Here is a 20,431-nt window from a genome sequence, read left to right as displayed (position 1 = left end):
AGTCTGTTTCTATTGCCCATGGGCACTTCCATATGACAGAGGCCAGTGGGTGTCACAGACACTGCATGACCCACAAAGCTAGAAATATTTATTGTCTGGTCTTTTGCAGAAAAAGCTTGCTGACCTCTGCCCTAGGAGATCAAGAAAAATATTCAAAGATGCTTACCTCTCTGCTAACTTATTTTAAAGAACAAGTTGGGCACGAGTTCGATGTGAAAATAAATCTCATTTTTCTCTTCACGTGAAAAGAAAAAAATTTTAATTATCATTTAAACGCAATATTACTTTGAAGCTTAGTATCTGAATTTTTGAGTATGTATAAGTAAAAGAATAGCATTGCCAATTCTTTGGAAAGGGATTTACTCCATTTTGCTTTAAATCTTTTAATAATTGTAACATTAAAATGTAAAATACATTCTGAATCTATGAACCTGCACAACTATCTGATACTCTTAAGAAGTCAACTGATTTTACTCTTTTAAAAAACAAACTACTTTAACAAAAGAAGAAATACATTTACATTTATTTCCATTTCTTATTAGAGTCAACAAGTTGACAGTTTTTCAAAATATTACTATAGCTATCAATGCAAATATTAAAATAATGAATTTTATATCTGAGAAGTAAAATCTTGCTTGGCTTTAAAATAAAACGCATGCTTATCAATACCGTGTGTGATAGGCGTGTGCATACACGCAAACGAAAGGCTGAAGGCTAGAAGCTTTGCCACCCATACACAACATATCTTACCCAGGCCAAAAAGTGTATTTTTTAATATCACAAGTCAAAGCTTTCAAGCGGTGATGATGTTGATGCAAAACCAAAAGTGCAACATGCCCTGTGTACAAAGTGTAAGTGCCGCTCACTTACATTGTTGATAGATTTATGCAAAGCTTCCCCCAGAGAGTGCCGCTATGAAAAGATCACAGGAATAAAGGGAAACATTCAGAAATCGACTAAGTGAAAGAAAGAGGGACAAAAGGGGAGAGTAAGACATAGAACGTTAATTATAATATGCTCGAGAAACAAGTAAGTTGAAAACAGTTCTGAAAAAGAAATCAGACAAAAAGAACTTTTTATGACACGCAGTCTACATTATCTGTAGTCCTTTAAAACAGTGTCTGAGGCTTACGGGCTTGCAGACTTACCTCTGGAAGACACCAAAGGACAGTACAGGTAAACCAGAGGTCAGTTTAAAAGACCGTGGTTACTGAAGCGCCTGGAAGGAATATTACCGTTCTAAATTCCTTCCAGAAATCTATAATATAATGCCTCAAAGCATTCCACTCAGCACTGGAGTAGGTCCTAGAAGGATTTCTCTTGTGAGAAATGAGCAGATGAGAACTGAAACACTCACTTCACTGACTACATAATTTGAGGGCTAAAAATAAATATGAGATAATCACTGAAAATGTAAAGATTGAATAATAATCTGGTTTAGTGTAAAAGTTCAGGGGAAAGGAAGAAATGATGCCTTTTTATCTTTTCAACCCTATTTCCTAGACTGTATTTGATAAAATTATATATGACCTGCGTTCATTTTTTAGCTCACTGAAATGCTGAGTGATAAACCACTGGAAAAACATGCTCTCCCTCCCCTAAATATGGGGAAAATGTGATTTAATTTTCAATTGCCTCATTTTTTGCCTTCCAAGGATACAAAGTAGTTATTTTAAATTTATATTACTAATATAGGAAAGTTCCTGCAAAGTGGCTTTTACTGTGGACATTAATCAAATTTTCAGATGGAATATAATTATCTTTTCCCCCATAATGTGAATATTCCTTAATGTTTACAAACTAAAGATAGCTTTTATTTGGTAAAAAATTATTTACTAATACCCTAAGACTAATTTAGGTTATAGTTCACAGAGCTGAAAAAAATAAGAAAAATTATTAACTTTCTGTTTGATCATTCTATAACTTTGCAGTTTAAACTCTCAAACTTTGAATTTTATTTTATTCTTTCTTCTACTCATAATATTCTTTATATACTAATGAGATAGTTCTCCAGAGTTCACAAAGTTTATGAAAATCCAAGGGTTTTTTTAGTTTTTTTTTTTTAACCTCTTTATATTTCACTGAACTGATATCCTCGTACTAGAAGTTAATCTAAAATGAACGTCATTTACTTATGAAATAATTTTTTCATTCTTTAAAGTATCATCAGACAAAAAAAGTATGTATGTTATTTAGGATTCCTGAACTAACTGATAAATTAGACCAATATTACAGATCAGAGGTTCTTCAATAGGAATTCTAGATCTTCTGTGAGAGAAGTATATTTGAACATCTGGAATCTAAACTCATATGGTCACTACCTCTGTCCTCATATTGCTGAGGGCCATGGAAATATCTAAACCAAAAGTCCTGGTCCACAAGCTGTGAGCTGGGGTGACTTACAGCACAGACCTGGCAACAGCAATTAGAAGAGGCACGGCAGTGGTGATGGGTCACAATACCCTTACTGGTGAGTACATAAATGAAGTAACATTGTTTAAAGAATTATTAGAGTACTGTTATATTCTAGGAAGTACAGAGTGATATAGAGAACTGAACAGCATACTGAACAAACATACATAAATTAAAAAGTAAGAAAAAGTTCATGATAAATAGGATTTTAAAAGGTTGATGTGATAAGGAAGTGACTAGAGGTGATATTGCGTTGATGGTAAAAAAAAGATCTTTGGAAAAAAGTGTCATTTAAACTTAGTGAAGAAGTCAGCCACAAAATGAGATAATTGGGGGGAAAGAGTGAACAGGCAGAAGGATTAGCTTAAAGACCCTAAGGTGTCAGTGAGCTGGAATGACTGGGTGTGTGGGGCGGGGTGTGTCAGGCTGAAGTGAAATAGGACATATCTGTTGTTTAGTTGCTAAGTCATATCTGACACTTTACGACTTCATGGACTGTAACCCACCAGGCTCCTCTGTCCATGGGATTTCCCAGGCAAGAATACTGGAGTGGGTTGCCATTGCCTTCTCCTGGGGATCTTCCCAAGCCAGGGATCGAACCTGAGTCTCCTGCATTGTAGGCAGATTCTTTACTGCTGCGCCACCAGGGACTAAAGAGCCTTAATTCACTGGGGACCCCTGAAAGAATTTTAAGCAGGAAGACGGCACGATCTGATTTACATCATAAAAGATTACTTCAAGTTTGTGAGGGGAAAAGTGAAATTGTGGGAGCTAAACAGAAGGCTATTATATGGTGGCTTGGATTAGTATTTGCTAAGAGAGACAGAAGCAGGTGGAACTGGGATTTGTTTCGGAGATAGAATAAACAGGATTGAGATTACATGAGAGATCAGAAAAGAGAGAAAGCAAGGATGACTCTTCAGTTTTTGTTCTGAGCAAAAAGTGCAAGGAAGTGAAGACGACGGGATAGGGATTGAGAATCAATACTTTTGAGCCATACATGCTAAGTCTGAGATGTCTATTAGATAATCAAATGACTGAGTTTGGGTGAAGACAACGGCTGGAGATTTAACTTGGATTTAACTGGAAGTCACTGAACTATACAGACTGGGCTTCCTTGGAGGCTGAGGGCAAAGAATCCGCCTGCCAATGCAGCAGACACAGGAGACCTGGGTTAGATCCTCGGGAAGATACTCTGGCGGAGGAAATGGCTACCCACTCCAGTAGTCTTGCCTGATGAATCCCCATGGAGAGAGGAGCCTGGAGGGCTGCAGTCCATGGGGTCACAAAGAGTTAGACACGACTGAGCAACTGAGCATGCATGACCTATAGATGGTATTTAAAACACAAAATGGGCTGAGATTCCCCCCAGTAAAAGTTTGACAGAATACTGGATGAACTAAAAATCTATATGCAAATGTATTGTTTGGCAAGTATTCTACAAGTATTCTACATACCATTCAGGTATGACCTAAATCAAATCCCTTATGATTATACAGTGGAAGTGAGAAATAGATTTAAGGGCCTAGATCTGATAGATAGAGTGCCTGATGAACTATGGAATGAGGTTTGTGACACTGTACAGGAGACAGGGATCAAGACCATTCCCATAGAAAAGAAATGCAAAAAAGCAAAATGACTGTCTGGGGAGGCCTTACAAATAGCTGTGAAAAGAAGAGAAGCAAAAAGCAAAGGAGAAAAGGAAATATATAAACATCTGAATGCAGAGTTCCCAAGAATAGCAAGGAGAGATAAGAAAGCCTTCCTCAATGATCAATGCAAAGAAATAGAGGAAAACAACAGAATGGGAAAGACTAGGGATCTCTTCAAGAAAATCAGAGATACCAAAGGAACATTTCATGCAAAGATGAGCTCGATAAAGGACAGAAATGGTATGGACCTAACAGAAGCAGAAGATATTAAGAAGAGATGGCAAGAATACACAGAAGAGCTGTACAAAAAAGATCTTCACGACCCAGATAATCATGATGGTATGATCACTGACCTAGAGCCACACATCCTGGAATGTGAAGTCAAGTGGGCCTTAGAAAGCATCACTACAAAGCTAGTGGAGGTGATGGAATTCCAGTTGAGCTATTCCAAATCCTGAAAGATGATGCTGTGAAAGTGCTGCACTCAATATGCCAGCAAATTTGGAAAACTCAGCAGTGGCCACAGGGCCAGAAAAGGTCAGTTTTCATTCCAATCCCAAAGAAAGGCAATGCCAAAGAATGCTCAAACTACCACACAATTGCACTCATCTCACATGCTAGTAAAGTAATGCTCAAAATTCTCCAAGCCAGGCTTCAGCAATATGTGAACCATGAACTTCCTGATGTTCAAGCTGGTTTTAGAAAAGGCAGAGGAACCAGAGATCAAATTGCCAACATCCGCTGGATCATGGAAAAAGCAAGAGAGTTCCAGAAAAACATCTATTTAGGCTTCATTGACTATGCCAAAGCCTTTGAGTGTGTGGATCACAATCAACTGTGGAAAATTCTTCAAGAGATGGGAATACCAGACCACCTGATCTGCCTCTTGAGAAATTTGTATACAGGTCAGGAAGCAACAGTTAGAACAGGACATGGAACAACAGATTGGTTCCAAATAGGAAAAGGAGTTCGTCAAGGCTGTATATTGTCACCCTGTTTATTTAACTTATATGCAGAGTACATCATGAGGAATGCTGGACTGGAAGAAACACAAACTGGAATCAAGATTGCCGGGAGAAATATCAATAACCTCAGATATGCAGATGACACCACCCTTATGGCAGAAAGTGAAGAGGAACTCAAAAGGCTCTTGATGAAAGTGAAAGTGGAGAGTGAAAAAGTTGGCTTAAAGCTCAACATTCAGAAAACGAAGATCATGGCATCCGGTCCCACCACTTCATGGGAAATAGATGGGGAAACAGTGGAAACAGTGTCAGACTTTATTTTTCTGGGCTCCAAAATCACTGCAGATGGTGACTGCAGCCATGAAATTAAAAGACGCTTACTCCTTGGAAGGAAAGTTATGACCAACCTAGATAGCATATTCAAAAGCAGAGACATTACTTTGCCAACAAAGGTTCGTCTAGTCAAGGCTATGGTTTTTCCTGTGGTCATGTATGGATGTGAGAGTTGGACTGTGAAGAAGGCTGAGCGCCCAAGAATTGATGCTTTTGAATTGTGGTGTTGGAGAAGACTCTTGAGAGTCCCTTGGACTGCAAGGAGATCCAACCAGTCCATTATGAAGGAGATTGGCCCTGGGATTTCTTTGGAAGGACTGATGCTAAAGCTGAAACTCCAGTACTTTGGCCACCTCATGGGAAGAGTTGACTCATTGGAAAAGACTCTGATGCTGGGAGGGATTGGGGGCAGGAGGAGAAGGGGACGACAGAGGATGAGATGGCTGGATGGCATCACTGACTCGATGAACTTGAGTCTGAGTGAACTCCGGGAGTTGGTGATGGACAGGGAGGCCTGGAGTGCTGCAGTTCATGGGGTCGCAAAGAGTTGGACATGACTGAGCGACTTATCTGATCTGATCTACATGAGCAAGATCCATGTTAAGAAACATTAATGCTATATTAAGTCAATTTCCTTTAAAGCATCTTAAGCTACTTGTTAGTTTTTGAGATGACTGAAAAGGGCCTTAAGAGGTCCTCTTCAGCTCATTAGAGCACTTGGATATTTCAGCACAGAAGGCTTACTAAGGTCTTTCAGGATTTCTGGTCTTAATGGATGAATATAATCAGACTTTCAGCCATTATAAGTAAGGAAGAAAAACTGAAAATAACTGAAAAAGTTGCTGCACTTAATGAGAAGTTTACAGCTTTGTACATAAGAAAACTATGCTCTTAGGAGTAATCTCATTGTTCTAATCCTCAGTTCATTCATTTAGAAAATAGCACAAGGTTTTTATTGATAGATGTTTGCAGTTTACAAACGTACTGGTATATAAATATTGAAATCCACTGAATTCCAGGGCTTCCCAGGTGGTACTAGTGGTAAAGAACCTGCCTACTAATGCAGGAGACATAAGAGATGGGTAGGGTAGATCAATCCCTGGGTAGGGAAGATCCCCTGGAGGAGGGTATGGGAATCCACACCAGTATTCTTGCCTGGAGAATCGCCATGGACAGAGAAGCCTGGTGGGGTATGGTCCACAGGATGGAAGAGACTTAGCATGCACACACTGAATGACCAGATTTTAGAGGACAAGGGCTTGTTCACATTTTGCATCCAAAGTGCCAAACTTAGCACCTGGCAAAGAGTTAAATGGTCAATAAATGTTTACTAAAAGACTAAATGAATGACATGGACTTTTATTACTGAGTTAGTTTTTACTACTCTCTACCTTTTCCCCTTCCCCACAGAAGCATAAGAAGTCATGAGAAACTCTTAGATAACAAAAAGAAGTTATTTAGAAAAAACAGATATCTTGCAGAAATCCTGTTGACAGAAGCCAGCAGAATCTAAGACTGAGAAATGTACTCCCTCAGAGAAGTGAACTAATGAGTATACTAAATATCTGTATTAATCTGAACAAAGGCTGCCAAGAGGGAAGCAATATACACTGCACGGCACCTATCTTGTCCTTCGCTGGTCTATTCTCTGTACTGCAGTCAGAGTTTTCAAACTTTAATGTTTGAATGTGTTAGATTCATCAAACCTTGCTTAAAATCTTTCAGTGGCTTGTCATGGCACTTTAGATAAAATCTCCACAAGACAAACAAGAACCCATGTTATCTGACCCTGCTACCTACCTCCCCCCTCTTCCTAGCTCTCTATTCCCCAGAATATAGATATTTGGGGGCTGCCTGAGGACCTTTGCACATACTTCCCCCTCTGCCCAGAATGCTGTTCTCCTTCTCCTCTTGGCCTGATTCCACTTCTCTTCCAGGTAAAAGATCCTGCACTTAGAGAAGCCTTCCCCATACAACATTACGGTTGTAATGAATTAATGTGCCATTTCTGTTTGCCTTCTTTTCTAGATTATAAACAAAGGGAAGTAAGACAGCCCTGTTACTGGTCTGTCACAGTGCCTAGCGTATCAGAAATACTGAATTTTTAACATATGTCAACATTTTTTATTCTGACAATAGAATTTTCTTTACTAACAGAAGAAATGTCACTTGTTAAATTTCTAAATTCCTTGAAACAATATCTACATTAATTTTACATTGCATTCAAGTAAAATATGTTAAATCTTAATAAAATATTCTAAAATTAAGTATTTAACATATAACACTGTACTTTCTTAAATTATGGAAAGTTTTCTCCAATATTATTTTCAAGTATACTAACATCTAGAGAAAAGCAACCAATAAACCTAAGATTAGAAGTGGGAATCACAACTTTAATAATTCTCCTGAAACAAAAAATAAGAAAAGTCATGAACAATTATTTCATATTTAAACTAAATCAGTAATAACAGGCTTTTCAATGAAATTAAGGTGAAGAGAAGCTAATGTTAGATAATTTTAACACTTCTCAGAGGCTAGGTCTTTAACTTTATAATCATATATCTACTGACTCTCTTCAAATCCAAAGTATTGTAATTATTTTTAGTATCCTGCCATGGGAAATGGAAATAAATGTATTTATTATTACAGTGATATCTAGAAGTTCTTAATATTTTTCAAGTGTCTTCTGGGCCCTAGTGCCTGTGAAGGCATAGACTGTTCGGCATTTCATCACAGTCCCACCGCAGTATTTTGCAGAACACACATACACACACACACTCAGTACACATTAAAACTACTCAGGGGGCAGGTGGGAACTTCCCTGGTAGTCCAGTGGTTAAGAATACACACTCCCAGTGTCGGTAAGGGTTCAATCCTTGGTCAGTGAACTAAGATCCTGCATGCTGAGTTCAGTGCAGTTCAGTCCAGTCGCTCATTCGTGTCCGACTCTTTGCGACCCCGTGAACCGCAGCAGGCCAGGCCTTCCTGTCCATCACCAACTCCCGGAGTCCACCCAAACCCATCTCCATTGAGTCGGTGATGCCATCCAACCATCTTATCCTCTGTCATCCCCCTCTCCTCTTGCCCTCAATCTTTCCCAGCATCAGGGTCTTTTCCAATGAGTCAGCTCTTCGCATCAGGTGGCCAAAGTATTGGAGTTTCAGCTTCAACATCAGTCCTTCCAATGAACACTCAGGACTGATCTCCTTTAGGATGGACTGGTTGGATCTCCTTACAGTCCAAGAGACTCTCAAGAGTCTTCTCCAACACCACAGTTCAAAAGCATCAATTCTTCAGCGCTCAGCTTTCTTTATAGTCCACCTCTCACCCTTACATGACTACTGGAAAAACCATAGCCTTGACTAGACGGACCTTTGTTGGCAAAGTAATGTCTCCGCTTTTGAATATGCTATCTAGGTTGGTCCTAACTTTCCTTCCAAGGAGTAAGCGTCTTTTAATTTTATGGCTGCAGTCACCATCTGCAGTGATTTTGGAGCCCAGAAAAATAAAGTCTGACACTGTTTCCACTGTTTCCCCATCGATTTGCCATGAAGTGATGGGACCGGATGCCATGATCTTCGATTTCTGAATGTTGAGCTTTAAGCCAACTTTTTCACTCTCCTCTCACTTTCATCAAAAGGCTCTCTAGTTCTTCTTCACTTTCTGCCATAAGGGTGGTGTCATCGGCATGCTGAGTGGTAAGGCCAAAAAAAAAAAAAAAAAAAACCTACAAACAGCCTATAGCTAAAACTACCCAATACTTTACACATCCTTTTTAAGGTAGGTATAGATAGCACAGTTCCATCTCTTCGTTCTCTTTCCCCAGGGTCCAGGCTAAGTCCCTGAGGTTTCTTTCACATAGTTCCCTGGTCTCCTAATTTCTCAGGAGAGGATTCTGAACCTTCAAGGTCAGCTTCACTTGTCTCCTGTCACTGCTTAGGGCTTCTGTCAAGGTCATGGTCTAAGTTAGCTCAGAAGAGGTGATAACTCTGGGTCCTTTTCTATCCCCTCTACCTCAGTATCTGCTTGCAGCCATTCTTCTATTAAAAGGTAGTATTGTTACTCATTTAACATGGGCAGAAAACTGATTAAAATATAATCTCTTTTCAAAAGACAGAAATACAATTTCTAAAGAGAGAATTTCTTTCTTCCTAACAAAACTTAAGAGCCAGCAGAACAAGTACTGAGCTTACAGAACCAAACTGATTCAAAATTTTGTGTTTCAAATAGTCTAGACCAGTGCTAACAAGAGTTATAATTGAGACCCATGTGTCACTTTAATATTTTAATAGCCATATTAAAAAAGGTAAAATTATTTTTAGGCATATATTTAACCCAATATATCCCAAGTACTAGCATCTCAACATGCAACTAAATAAAAAGTACTAGTGAGACATTCCATATTCTTTTTTTATATTAAATTTTAAAAACCCAGTATATATTTTACATTGACATCTCAAATTGGATAAAGCTCACTTCATGTACTCAGCAGTCATAGGTGGCCTGTTGCTACCATATTAGACAACACTCATCTAGCAATCAGAAAGCATTCTGCAATGGCCTTAAACTGGCTTTTCTGTCACTCTTGATCAACAGCATTGATTTTGATGCTCCATTTCTTATTCATGTCATTGGTCTTTCCTATTGAGCGTGAAAAATGCCCAAGTATCCTGTGATTGTAGAATCAATAAGTCTAAAATCAAACTCACCACCTCATCCCCTTTCAGTGAAGTAGTCTGTCATGACCTTCCATGATCATATTCTTTCCATTATCTTTGTTTCAAATCCTGGGCCAGCTTTAACATGTCCTTCTCCTTTACCAAAGTATTCCATCAAATTTGTTCCTTTATGATTTCTCTTGTAATTCTCAGTGAAATAAACTTAATTCAGGTCCTATTTGGGTGGAATTATTTGTATTTCATATAATTGACAACCTCCTCTTTGGATGCCCTGCCTCAGGTTTTCTTTATTCAGCAACACCTGAGAGCTGACTATATGCCAGGCACAGCTTAAGCTGCTGGGATGCAGCATGAGCAACACAGGTAAAGAACCAGCACTCACGGAACTACATTCTAACAGGAAAGAGAATCAATATGCTGCTATATGGTAACAAATGTTTCGAAGAAATACAAGGCAGAATAAAAGAGTGACAAAGGGAGGCTATTTTAGGGGAAGTGGTCAAGGAAGATCTTTTTTGAAGATTAAGATCTGTGCATAGGGCTTCCCTGGAGGCTCAAGGGTAAAGAAACAACCAGCCAATTCAAGAGACATGAGTTAGATCCCTGGTCCAGGAAGATCCCAAATACCATGGAACAACTAAGACCATGAACCACAACTACAGAGCCTGTGCTCTAGAGCCTGGGACTGCAACTACTGAGTCCATGAACCCTAGAGCTTGAGCTCTGCAACAAGAGAAGCCACTGCAATGAGGAGCCTGTGTGCTGCGGCAGAGTAGCCCCTGCTCACCTCAACTAGAGAAAAGCCTGCTCGGAAATGAAGACCCAGCAGAGTCAAAAATAACTATTTTTTTGAAAAAAAGATTTGAGCAGAGAATTGAACAAATTGAGGAACAAGCCATGTAGATCTGGGGAAGGTGAATTCCATAAGCATTGGAAGATGCAGAGGCCCTGAGATGGACTAAGCTTGGTGCGTGTGGTCCAGAAACTCCACTCCAAGGAGTCCAGTATGGCTGTAAAAAAAGAAGGGAGACAGTGGCAGCAGATGACATGCAGACAGAGGCCAAATCATGAGGCTCCTGCAGGCCACAGTAAGAGTGTGGAGTGCACTCTAAGAAGGTGATGGGAAGCCACTGGTGGATTTGGAGATTACAGTACCATCATCCAATTAATATTTTAAAAGTACCACTTTGGTTGGATGGAAAACAATTTGTAGGTAGATAAGAGAAGAAGCAACGAAACCAAATATAGGTTCCAGGTGCGGCGCAGAAGGGTAGCGGAGGAAGTGGTAAGATATGAGCAGATCTGGATGTACCTGGAAGGCAGAACAGTAGAAAACGCTGGTGGTTGGCTGCACAGCATGTGAGAGAGGAGGCAGTCATTCCTTACTGCTTAGATGGCTAGGCAGTAAGGAACGACAGTGTCTAGCAGGAGCAGTGCGGCTTAGGCTATGGTGATGGAGGGATGCATGGTATGTATTCAAGAGCTCTGTTTCACACATTTTAATTTAGTTATTTATAGTGAGATGTCTCCATTTAGTCCTCACTTCAATATTAAGCTTTCTTTAAAATAAAAAAAAAAATTCAGCATGTTACTCTGCTATCCACAAACCTTTGAGAGAATCTCATGGCTTATTGAGTAAATTTTGACCTCCTAAGACGAGAAGTCAAAGTTTTTCACAATGATCTCCTTCCCCAACTGTCCTGTTATTTGTCAGTATTCCTTACAGTGTCTGGGAAATTTGAGTATATTTTGTCTGATAATATATTGAGTATACATTGAGTATAAATGTCTGATAAATGAGTAAAAATATTTGTGTTCCCCCTTCACCTTATTCAAAAGCCACACTACAGCTGACCTCCTCAATGAAATCCTACCCAATCACATTGGCTGTATTACTTTTCTCTAACTCAGTACTCCTACCCAGTAGTATGCTGATAAATGTTTTAACAGCTCTCTGAAAAATGAAGCCCTCATCTGTAGCATTTGTTATACCTAGGATGTAAACACTCTCGCCATGGATGACTGCAAGCCATGATGACCCTGATGACCCTGAATGTGGAGTAGAGAAGGTACTGGCAAACCAGCTCAGTGAGCTGGTGGCACCCCAACACCACTGCTTCCACAGTACTAACAGTCCAGACCATTTATAAAGTCACTTACAGCAAAGTGACTTTTACTGAGGTGTCTGTACACAAGTCTTTCCCCTATTAGACTGTAAATATGTGGAGGGTAAAAACTCTGTCATATGCATTGCTACAACCAGCTAAATGACCTTGGGGCCTCAGAGTTCAAAATGGAGAGTCAGACCTAAACAACAGAATTCCATAATTCTATGCCTGAATGATCCATGTGTCTCTCAAATTTCTGAGTTCACTGATCTGAATGGGGGCGCTGGAATACAAAGTCATACTTCCTTATAATTCCAAAATAAAATCTTCCTTGAAAAAGATGAAATAGAAAAATAAATGAGGACAGTTTAGGCTCACAAATAGAAAATATGATCAATGAGGAATCTATATAATCATTTTTCAACTAAAGAAAAATAAGACTGTATTTCTTCTACTTTAAAGGAATTCAAATGTGCACACCCATTAGCCCAGGAAGCAAAATTAGTTTTGGACTAAAGTATAATCATTGAATAGAAAAAATAGAACACAATGAAATAATAACAGAAGACTAAAAGATATAAAGTTAGGCTCTGACTGGAGCACAGAATGAAAATAAAAGCTTCTGGAAATTTTCATAACATAAAAAACATCAAACTAAAGAAAAATAAAATTCTCATACTTGTCTATGCCCATTTTTTCTGATATATAGGCCATGAGGGTGAGTTTAAATTAAACCCATGTGAAAGACAAATTCTTTTACTTCTTTGGTCTAAGCAGGATGAAATACATGTAAGCTAAGGCACAAAAATTAGACTTGTGTTCAGCTTACTCAGAAATGATTTAAATACATGAAAATACAGATCCTCTGACACCCTTTCGAAACAGATGCTTCTGCCCAGGCCCTAACTGTTTCCTGTTTTATCTGCCACTTTGTACTCCCTTAATTTCACAAAGCTCAAGCCAGGTCTGCTCTCCCCAAGTGTGGAAGGGTGCAGGCAGTACCGCCGTGCCAGAGTGAAAGCGCTGGAGGGGGCGGGGCAGGGGAGGTAGCTTTGAGGAGAAGGCATGAGCAGCAGGCAGGCAACCGGAGAACGGTGGAGCAGGCGGCAGAGCACAGCCTCTAGGAAACCATCCAAAATAACCTGCAGAACAAGATCCAAAGGGCCAGGAAGGGTCTTCTGTCCAAAACAAAGTTCCATAAAAAAGACTGCTGGTCCTGCTAGAATGTGTCCCATCTCATATATCTACAAACACTGAACCCTCTAATATAATACTGACTTCTACTTTAATGTGAAATCCTTTGTTTAGTTTTCTCTTAACTTCCTTCAGGTAGACAATCCTGAATGTAACAGCTATTTGCCAGCTTATCTACGGTAATGTGTGTGCCCTACACATTTTAGAAGCGGGAAAAAGGAAGATGTTGTAATTTTGGAAATGGTCTCATGGCCTGAAGCAGTACAGAACAGCTTCACCTTTGGAGGCAATTAATTCTTGGTTACCTTGATATTTATGGTTAATCTGCTTTGAAAACGGATTTAAAATTTTTTTCTGTAAAGTTGGCAAACATTGCAGCCACATGTAATAAAATATATTATAATACATAGAACTAGAACCAGATGCAAAGCATTATATCCCCTTGGGAATGAACAATGTAGACTAGATGTCCAAAAAAAAAAAAAAAAGACATGACAAGGATACCAGAATATCAGAGAGGCATGGAGGAAATCTGAGTAAATGGACAATGAATAAAATAACTTGATAGAAAACAGGTGGGAGAGGTGGTGTGCCCTCTTTACAGTGCCAAATCCAGCTAGAAAATGTCTAGCTCAATAGATCCTGATTGATTGAAAAACAAGGCAGACTTTTAAGGATGTTTTTCTTTTTTACTGTAAATTGAATTATGTGGTATAATTAAACCTTCCTAGGTACAGAACATCATACAGGAGTATTACCACTCTACCCAGTAAAACATGTCCTTCTAGATCCCTAAGGAGGGATGTAAAATAACTACAGAGAAGGTAACTAATAAGCAATGCTAACATGGGGACCAGCTGTTAGTGAGAGTTGTTTTCTTATTTTTGTGTGAGTTTCAAAGGTTTCAAATTTATTCACAAAAGCTCATAAATATTCCTGGAGGTATACTCCCTTTCCAGAGTAACATTGTAAATTACTATGAAATACCAGTCACAAATGGGCAGGCTCAAAGTACTCTAGAAAGATATTGCATGTATGTACCTATGTAATAAATAATCCTACAAAAAAGCCTATCCTGTTTATTTTGAAATTCATCGTGATCACAAATAGAAAGATAATAGTGGATTTCTGGCACTAAATTGCTGAGCTGCTTCTTGTCAAGTTCTGCACTTGCTTATCAACTGGTGACTCATGCAGTCAGTCCTATTTAATTATTGGCTTTGCAGGAGACTGTTAAGAATTCATAAATTTAGAAGTTGTGTAAATGAGTGAAAATGTGCAAATTCGCTTAATTATAGGTGCTCTGGAAATAAGCGAGCCTGACATAAGAAGATAGATTTAGAAAAACCACACCTTACATTTATGTCATTTTGAAGCATAGCATGCAAGTTCCTGCTGGTGAGAAAGAAGAAAATTGCTCACTTCTAGTAAGTGGTTTTAGGAAATCGGGATAACTTTTAATAAATTTTACCCTCCATTGCCCAAATGCTATCTAATGGCTTGGAAAAAAATGTTATACTTTCAAACTAAAACTTTTCCATTTAAAACCCTTAATTTGTTCAGTTCAAATATTAAACCAAACAACTGTAAGTGCTTCTCAATATTTAGGACTGTATATATAATTATTAAGCACACTATTTCCTAAGTTTAAGAACATTTCCTTGATTTCATACAATCTAAAAAATTTAAGTTAGTCCTATAAAAAATAACAAAATACAGTGAATTAATACATAATGTTTTATACCTCTTTAGCTAGTAAATGTCAAGGAAAATGATCTTCCCTAATCCACAGACTATAATTACCTGGTTTAAGAGATCTTCTACTTTCTTCTGCCATGAATCCCTGGCTGCATTTTTCTCTCGCTCTTTTAACTGCAAAAGTTGAGACATTGCTGACTTTTTATCCTCTTCATGTTGAAGCCTTAACTCTTCACGAAGTTTGGAACACTCCTGTCTAAAACAGAATAAATGTGTTTAATTTGTAAAGAGAATTTTTCCTCTCAATAACTACAGTATAGTTTGTTCGCAGGTTTTCTAAGCATTTAACTAATCTGCCTCAAAAGCTGGCTCAGAGTAAGAGGTACTTATGTTATCAATAAGTTAAGGGCCATAAGGTAAACTGGTAACTTACCAAGATCACTGATTAATCAAATTACCAAAGGTAGAATAAGTTCTAGAACAATAAGTCCTCTGACTTCAGATTAGTTCTCCACCTATATTATAGTCAGGAGAAGGAAATGGCAACCCACTCCAGTATTCTTGCCTGGAGAATCCCATGGACAGAGGAGCCTGGTGGGCTGTAGTCCATGGAGTCGCAAAGAGTGGGACACAACTTAGTGACTCACTTCACTTATAGTGAAGGCAATGAAATAAAAAATTATCTGTATTTAAGCAGAAAAACAGAACTCCAATTTCTCTGCATTTAACCATGGGAAAAATTAATTTAAAATGCTGCTACTATGGACTTCCCCGGTGGTCCAGTGGCTAAGACTCTGTGCTCCTGATACAGAGGGCCTGGGTTCGATCCCTGGTCAGGGAACTGGATCCCACATGCCACATTTAAGAGTTCACCTGCTGCAGCTAAGACCCAGCACACCCAAATAAACAGATCTTTTTTAAAAAAGGCTGCTACTACATCTTTAACAATGAGACAATGTAAGCCATAGAAATAGAAAACCATTTCTTTTTGCATATGTGTATAGTAAGATGACATTAGAGAGTAAAGCATGTACCTAAGGTTTTCAGTCCATTTCATCTCTAAGTCATGGGCCATTCTGTCCACTTGTAGTTTCTCCTCTTCTTTCATGGCAGCCAGTGTTTCTTCATGCTGTCGCCTCTCTTGCTCTAGCTTACTCTGAAGAATAAAAGCTATCAATAAAGACTAGTCTTCAAAGTCACTGCTGCTTATGTCAAGTAAGGAGAGCACTTGCAGTATAACTTTTAAATTCTTACAGCACAATAATCTATAGCGCTATCTATAACAATTATTTGCAATTTTCTGACAATAAAATGATGGTACCCATTTTATCTTTTAAATGTCCTTGTGCAAGACATATTAAGGCTCATACATTGACAAGTTATTTTTAAAAGCTTAAAATCAGCATTAAATTAATAACCTAAGCTTTCCATATCATAGGTATCTAAGAATTCAATTATCTTTACCTGAACACACACTACATAGGCAAATATATTATTAAAATTCATTCCCATTCATATCAAAAGTATGCTATCTATTCAAAGTTTAGGCATTATAACTGTACCTCACTGACCTGATTAAAATAATCATGAGAAGTTTAGGCTTCTATTTTTATCATGTAACTTCAAACCAGTGGTCCATTGGTTTATGTTACAGTAATAGACTATGAAATATGTGACATCTCCGTAGAGGAGCATAAATCAAGTGGTTTTCTGGAGTGTGGGGCTGGACATGACCTGTCTGGACAACACTGGCAACCACTGACCCCTGCCAGCAGTGCACCCGCTCTCAGGGCACAACAGAAAAGGAAGAGATGCTGGTTATCACAGTGACCCTTTCTGGATCACCCACTTGCTGTGGCATTGTTGAGGAGCATATCCAGATTTATGGGAAAGCAGGAAGTCAGTGCTGAAATTGTTGACCTGGCTGCTGCTGCTGCTAAGTTGCTTCAGTCGTGTCTGACTCTGTGCGACCCCACAGATGGCAGCCCACCAGGCTCCCCCGTCCCTGGGATTCTCCAGGCAAGAACACTGGAGTGGGTTGCCATTTCCTTCTCCAATGCATGAAAGTGAAAAGTGAAAGTGAAGTCGCTCAGTCGTGTCCGACTCTTAGCGACCCCATGGACTGTAGCCCACCAGGCTCCTCCATCCATGGGATTTTCCAGGCAAGAGTACTAGAGTGGGGTGCCATCGCTTTCTCCGGTTGACCTGGATAGTAAGCAGTAAATGGTGAAACCTGAATTTAGCAATCTTAGCCAACTGTCATTTTCACTAAGTACTCTGCTTAGAGGAATTATTTTTTCCACCAAAGACAATGTTGAATGGAATAGAATTACTCAAAGTAAGAAATCTCTAGCTACTGACCTCCTAGTTGTATGGTTCATTTCTCTATCTTCTAAGGCAGTCTAAATATTTGCTCTGCTTCATGAGACTTGAAGGGAAAAGACAAACCTTTCCCAATATCTGTAGGTCATGGAGAATCACTTAGTTGCTATAGACCAGAGTTCAAATTCTTACCAGTTAAGAGAACTGTGCATACTATTAATATTATGGGTTGAATATTATTATGGGTTGAATTGTGTTTCCAAAGAGATATGTGGAAGTCCTAGCACCCCAGTTTCTCAGAATGTGATGTTATTTGGAAATAGAGTCAGTGAAGATATAATTAGGTAAGATGGAGTCAGGCTGGAGTCGGTGATGCCCTTTGTCCAATACAACAGGTATCCTTACAAGATATAAGGACACAGGAAGGATGCCATGAGAATACAGAGAAGACTGAAGTTGTGCTGCCACCAGCCAAGGAACACCTGACTACCAGGAGCTGGAAAAGGCAAGAAAGATCCTCCCTTAGAGGTCTAAAAGGGAGAATGGCCCTGGGAACACCTTGATTTTGAACTTTCAACCTTCAGAACCGTGAGAGAATAAATTCCTGTTGTTTTAAGCCACCGTGTTTATAGTCTAACTTAGCTATGTCAGCCCTAGGAAACGAATACACTATATAATGTGATGTTTAAAACAAACTTTAAGCAAAGTAACTAAATCATACTTTTACCTCGCTGATATTTAGATTATAGTAGGATAAAGACATTACCTCAACATTTAACAGAGCATCCTTGGTCTCCTTCAGCCTCCCTTTAGTCAGATCAAGCTCATTCTGAAGTCTTTCCTGGGAGTCCTGAAGGCTGGCAATGAGTCCTTCGGCAGAGCCAAGACCTTGTTCGCTTTTGCTTACCATTTCTTGGAGGCGGCCAATCTGCAAGTAAATACAGTACTTTCAATACATCCCAGTGTAATTGACTAGCAAACAGTCACGTTTCTTAAAGACTTTTCTTTAGATGTAATTTTACTGATGGATCTTTCTTGATGAATTTGGAAGAAGCACTCAATCATGACAGTCTTCATCTGTTGTTTTTTGAAAAGACCTCTATATTTGTGATTTCCCTTTGTCATGGCAACCATGTAAATAAATGGATACCTCAAGCTCCTGGGAATTCCTGCTTATATCATATAATCAAATACCTATAACAAAGAATTGAAGTAAGATAAAGATTATGCCCAAGACTGAGGGGGAAAATATTTTTTTAAATACAAATATTTTAAAAATTGCTCTTTAAAACGGAATCACATATTTCATTTGAGCCCTGTTCTCCATCTATTTATAAAAGTGACAGATTTTGATCAATATTGATAAACTGATAATGAAGCTTAAATTAGCGTATGCTGTGATTTCTGTGTTTCCATAAAAAAAAAAAAAACTGTGTCATGAAATTGTTGAGTTAAATTTATACACTCTTGAAATTAGCTAATAGACAATGTGTTAATTAAGCAGATTCATACCCGCAAGTGATGAGAACTAAAATCAATAAATGAAAATACTTTAAATTACTTCACAGGAAAAGGCTATGACAAAAACATCTCATTTATATAAAACAGTCAAGCCTATCAAAACCCTACAGAAATGACAACTGGTAATTTAAAAATAATACCTGAATATTTCTCACTGTAAATACATACATTACAAAGAAAACTGGAAATCCTTCAACCCCTCTCTAACCTGAAATTCCCTGTCCCCAACTTCCTGTCTCCTTTCCATGCAGATGTATGTTCATGCTGAGCAATTGTGGTGATGGGAGCACTTTATCTTGTTAGTATCTCTAAAGGAATGCCAACCTCATAAAATGAGCTGGGCACTTTCAGTTTTTCTGGGCTCTGAAATATTTTCATAGCTAAGATTTACTTGCTTTTTGAAGATTTAGTAAAAGTCATTCACTAAAATCCTCTGGATCTAGTACCTCTTTAGTATATGTGGGACTGATCAGTTTCTTTCATGGCTATATAGTTGGTCTGGCCAGGCTGTTTAACTACTTTGAGTCATTTTAGAAATTTAAATTTTCATAAAAAGACATCAGTTTTCCCTAAGTTTTAAAATTTACCAGCATATTATATTTGGCAAAACTAATACAATATTGTAAAGTTTAAAAATAAAATTAAAAAAATAAAATAAAATGGAAAAAAAATAATAAAATAAAATTTACTAGCATATTTGTACATAATATTCATATATAGTGTTTTAAAATTTTTCTGTCATTGTATTTATGTCACGTTTCCCTAGTCTATATAGTTTGTTTCTTCTCTACTTTTTGTATTGATCTGGCTTGCCATGAAAGTGTTTTGCAGCAGAGAATGAATGAATGTAAGAAAAGTGACTATTAACAGAGTTAAAGAGTACTGAACTTAGCAAAAAATCTAGTTTCAAGTTCTGGGTCTGTCAATACAAAATAGCAGTATAAACACCTACCTTATAGAGTTATTATAATAATTAAATTCTAGAATACGTGGGAAAAGATTTTTTAACTAGAAAGCAACATACAAATATTAGGTACCAATCAATAAGGAAGGGACAATTAAAGCTATCAACGAGAAGAATAATTTTCTTCCATAATCCAGAAAGTTTTCAGATAAATAAGGGTTATATACACAGAAGGAATACATAAAAAAAAAAACTTGTAAATAACAGTATTCATGTAGTTACACAAGGAATTAAAGAGTGTTCAAGAAATAAGAATCTAATTATAGACAGAATGAATATGTTTAAATAGGAAAAAACTTTAAAATTCTGTACAATAAGCAAACTTTCAAAGAACATAACTGATTAAAGTTTGTTTTCCAAATATAATAAAACTGGTTATGTACGGAACACATCTGTTGCCCTTCATTATCAGAACCTCCTTTTGTCACTAGGGGAATCTATCCTCCCTAAGGGGCCAGGAGGTCTCAGCAGGGCTTCAACCCAACTCCAAGACTGAAACATTCACTAAAGCATACACAAATAAGGTCATCTCATTCTGTTGACCATGGGGACTGGTCAGGGGCAGGCACATGATTAAAGAGAC

At 38.2% G+C, this 20,431-nt stretch overlaps 1 protein-coding gene across 11 annotated transcripts in view; it reads right to left on the bottom strand.

Moving 5' to 3' along the window:
* The window catches only part of FAM184A (family with sequence similarity 184 member A), a 123,986-nt gene that overhangs the window by 32,000 nt on the left and 71,555 nt on the right, over nucleotides 1-20,431 (bottom strand). For 7 of the 11 annotated variants that reach the window (XR_015132727.1, XR_015132726.1, XM_086317110.1 and 4 more), the window contains 3 exons: nucleotides 18,130-18,291; nucleotides 16,076-16,197; nucleotides 15,147-15,297 (listed from right to left, as the gene is read on the bottom strand). Coding sequence is in view for 9 of the 11 variants with exons in the window: in XM_086317110.1 (XP_086173236.1) it covers nucleotides 15,147-15,297; nucleotides 16,076-16,197; nucleotides 18,130-18,291 (435 nt within the window). In the remaining 2 variants the exon portion in view is untranslated. Of the gene's footprint in view, nucleotides 1-870; nucleotides 913-15,146; nucleotides 15,298-16,075; nucleotides 16,198-18,129; nucleotides 18,292-20,431 lie in introns of all 11 variants that reach the window. The other 4 variants (XM_086317109.1, XM_086317112.1, XM_086317111.1 and 1 more) reach the window with 1 other exon arrangement.

This window comes from Bos grunniens, chromosome 9 (genome assembly GCF_055505025.1).
Source record: "Bos grunniens cultivar Pamir isolate PY7600 chromosome 9, Bosgru_T2T1.0, whole genome shotgun sequence".
Classification (NCBI taxonomy): Eukaryota; Metazoa; Chordata; class Mammalia; order Artiodactyla; family Bovidae; genus Bos; species Bos grunniens.
The sequence above is the reverse complement of the archived record's forward strand: the minus strand, read 5'-3'. Positions and strand labels throughout refer to the sequence as shown.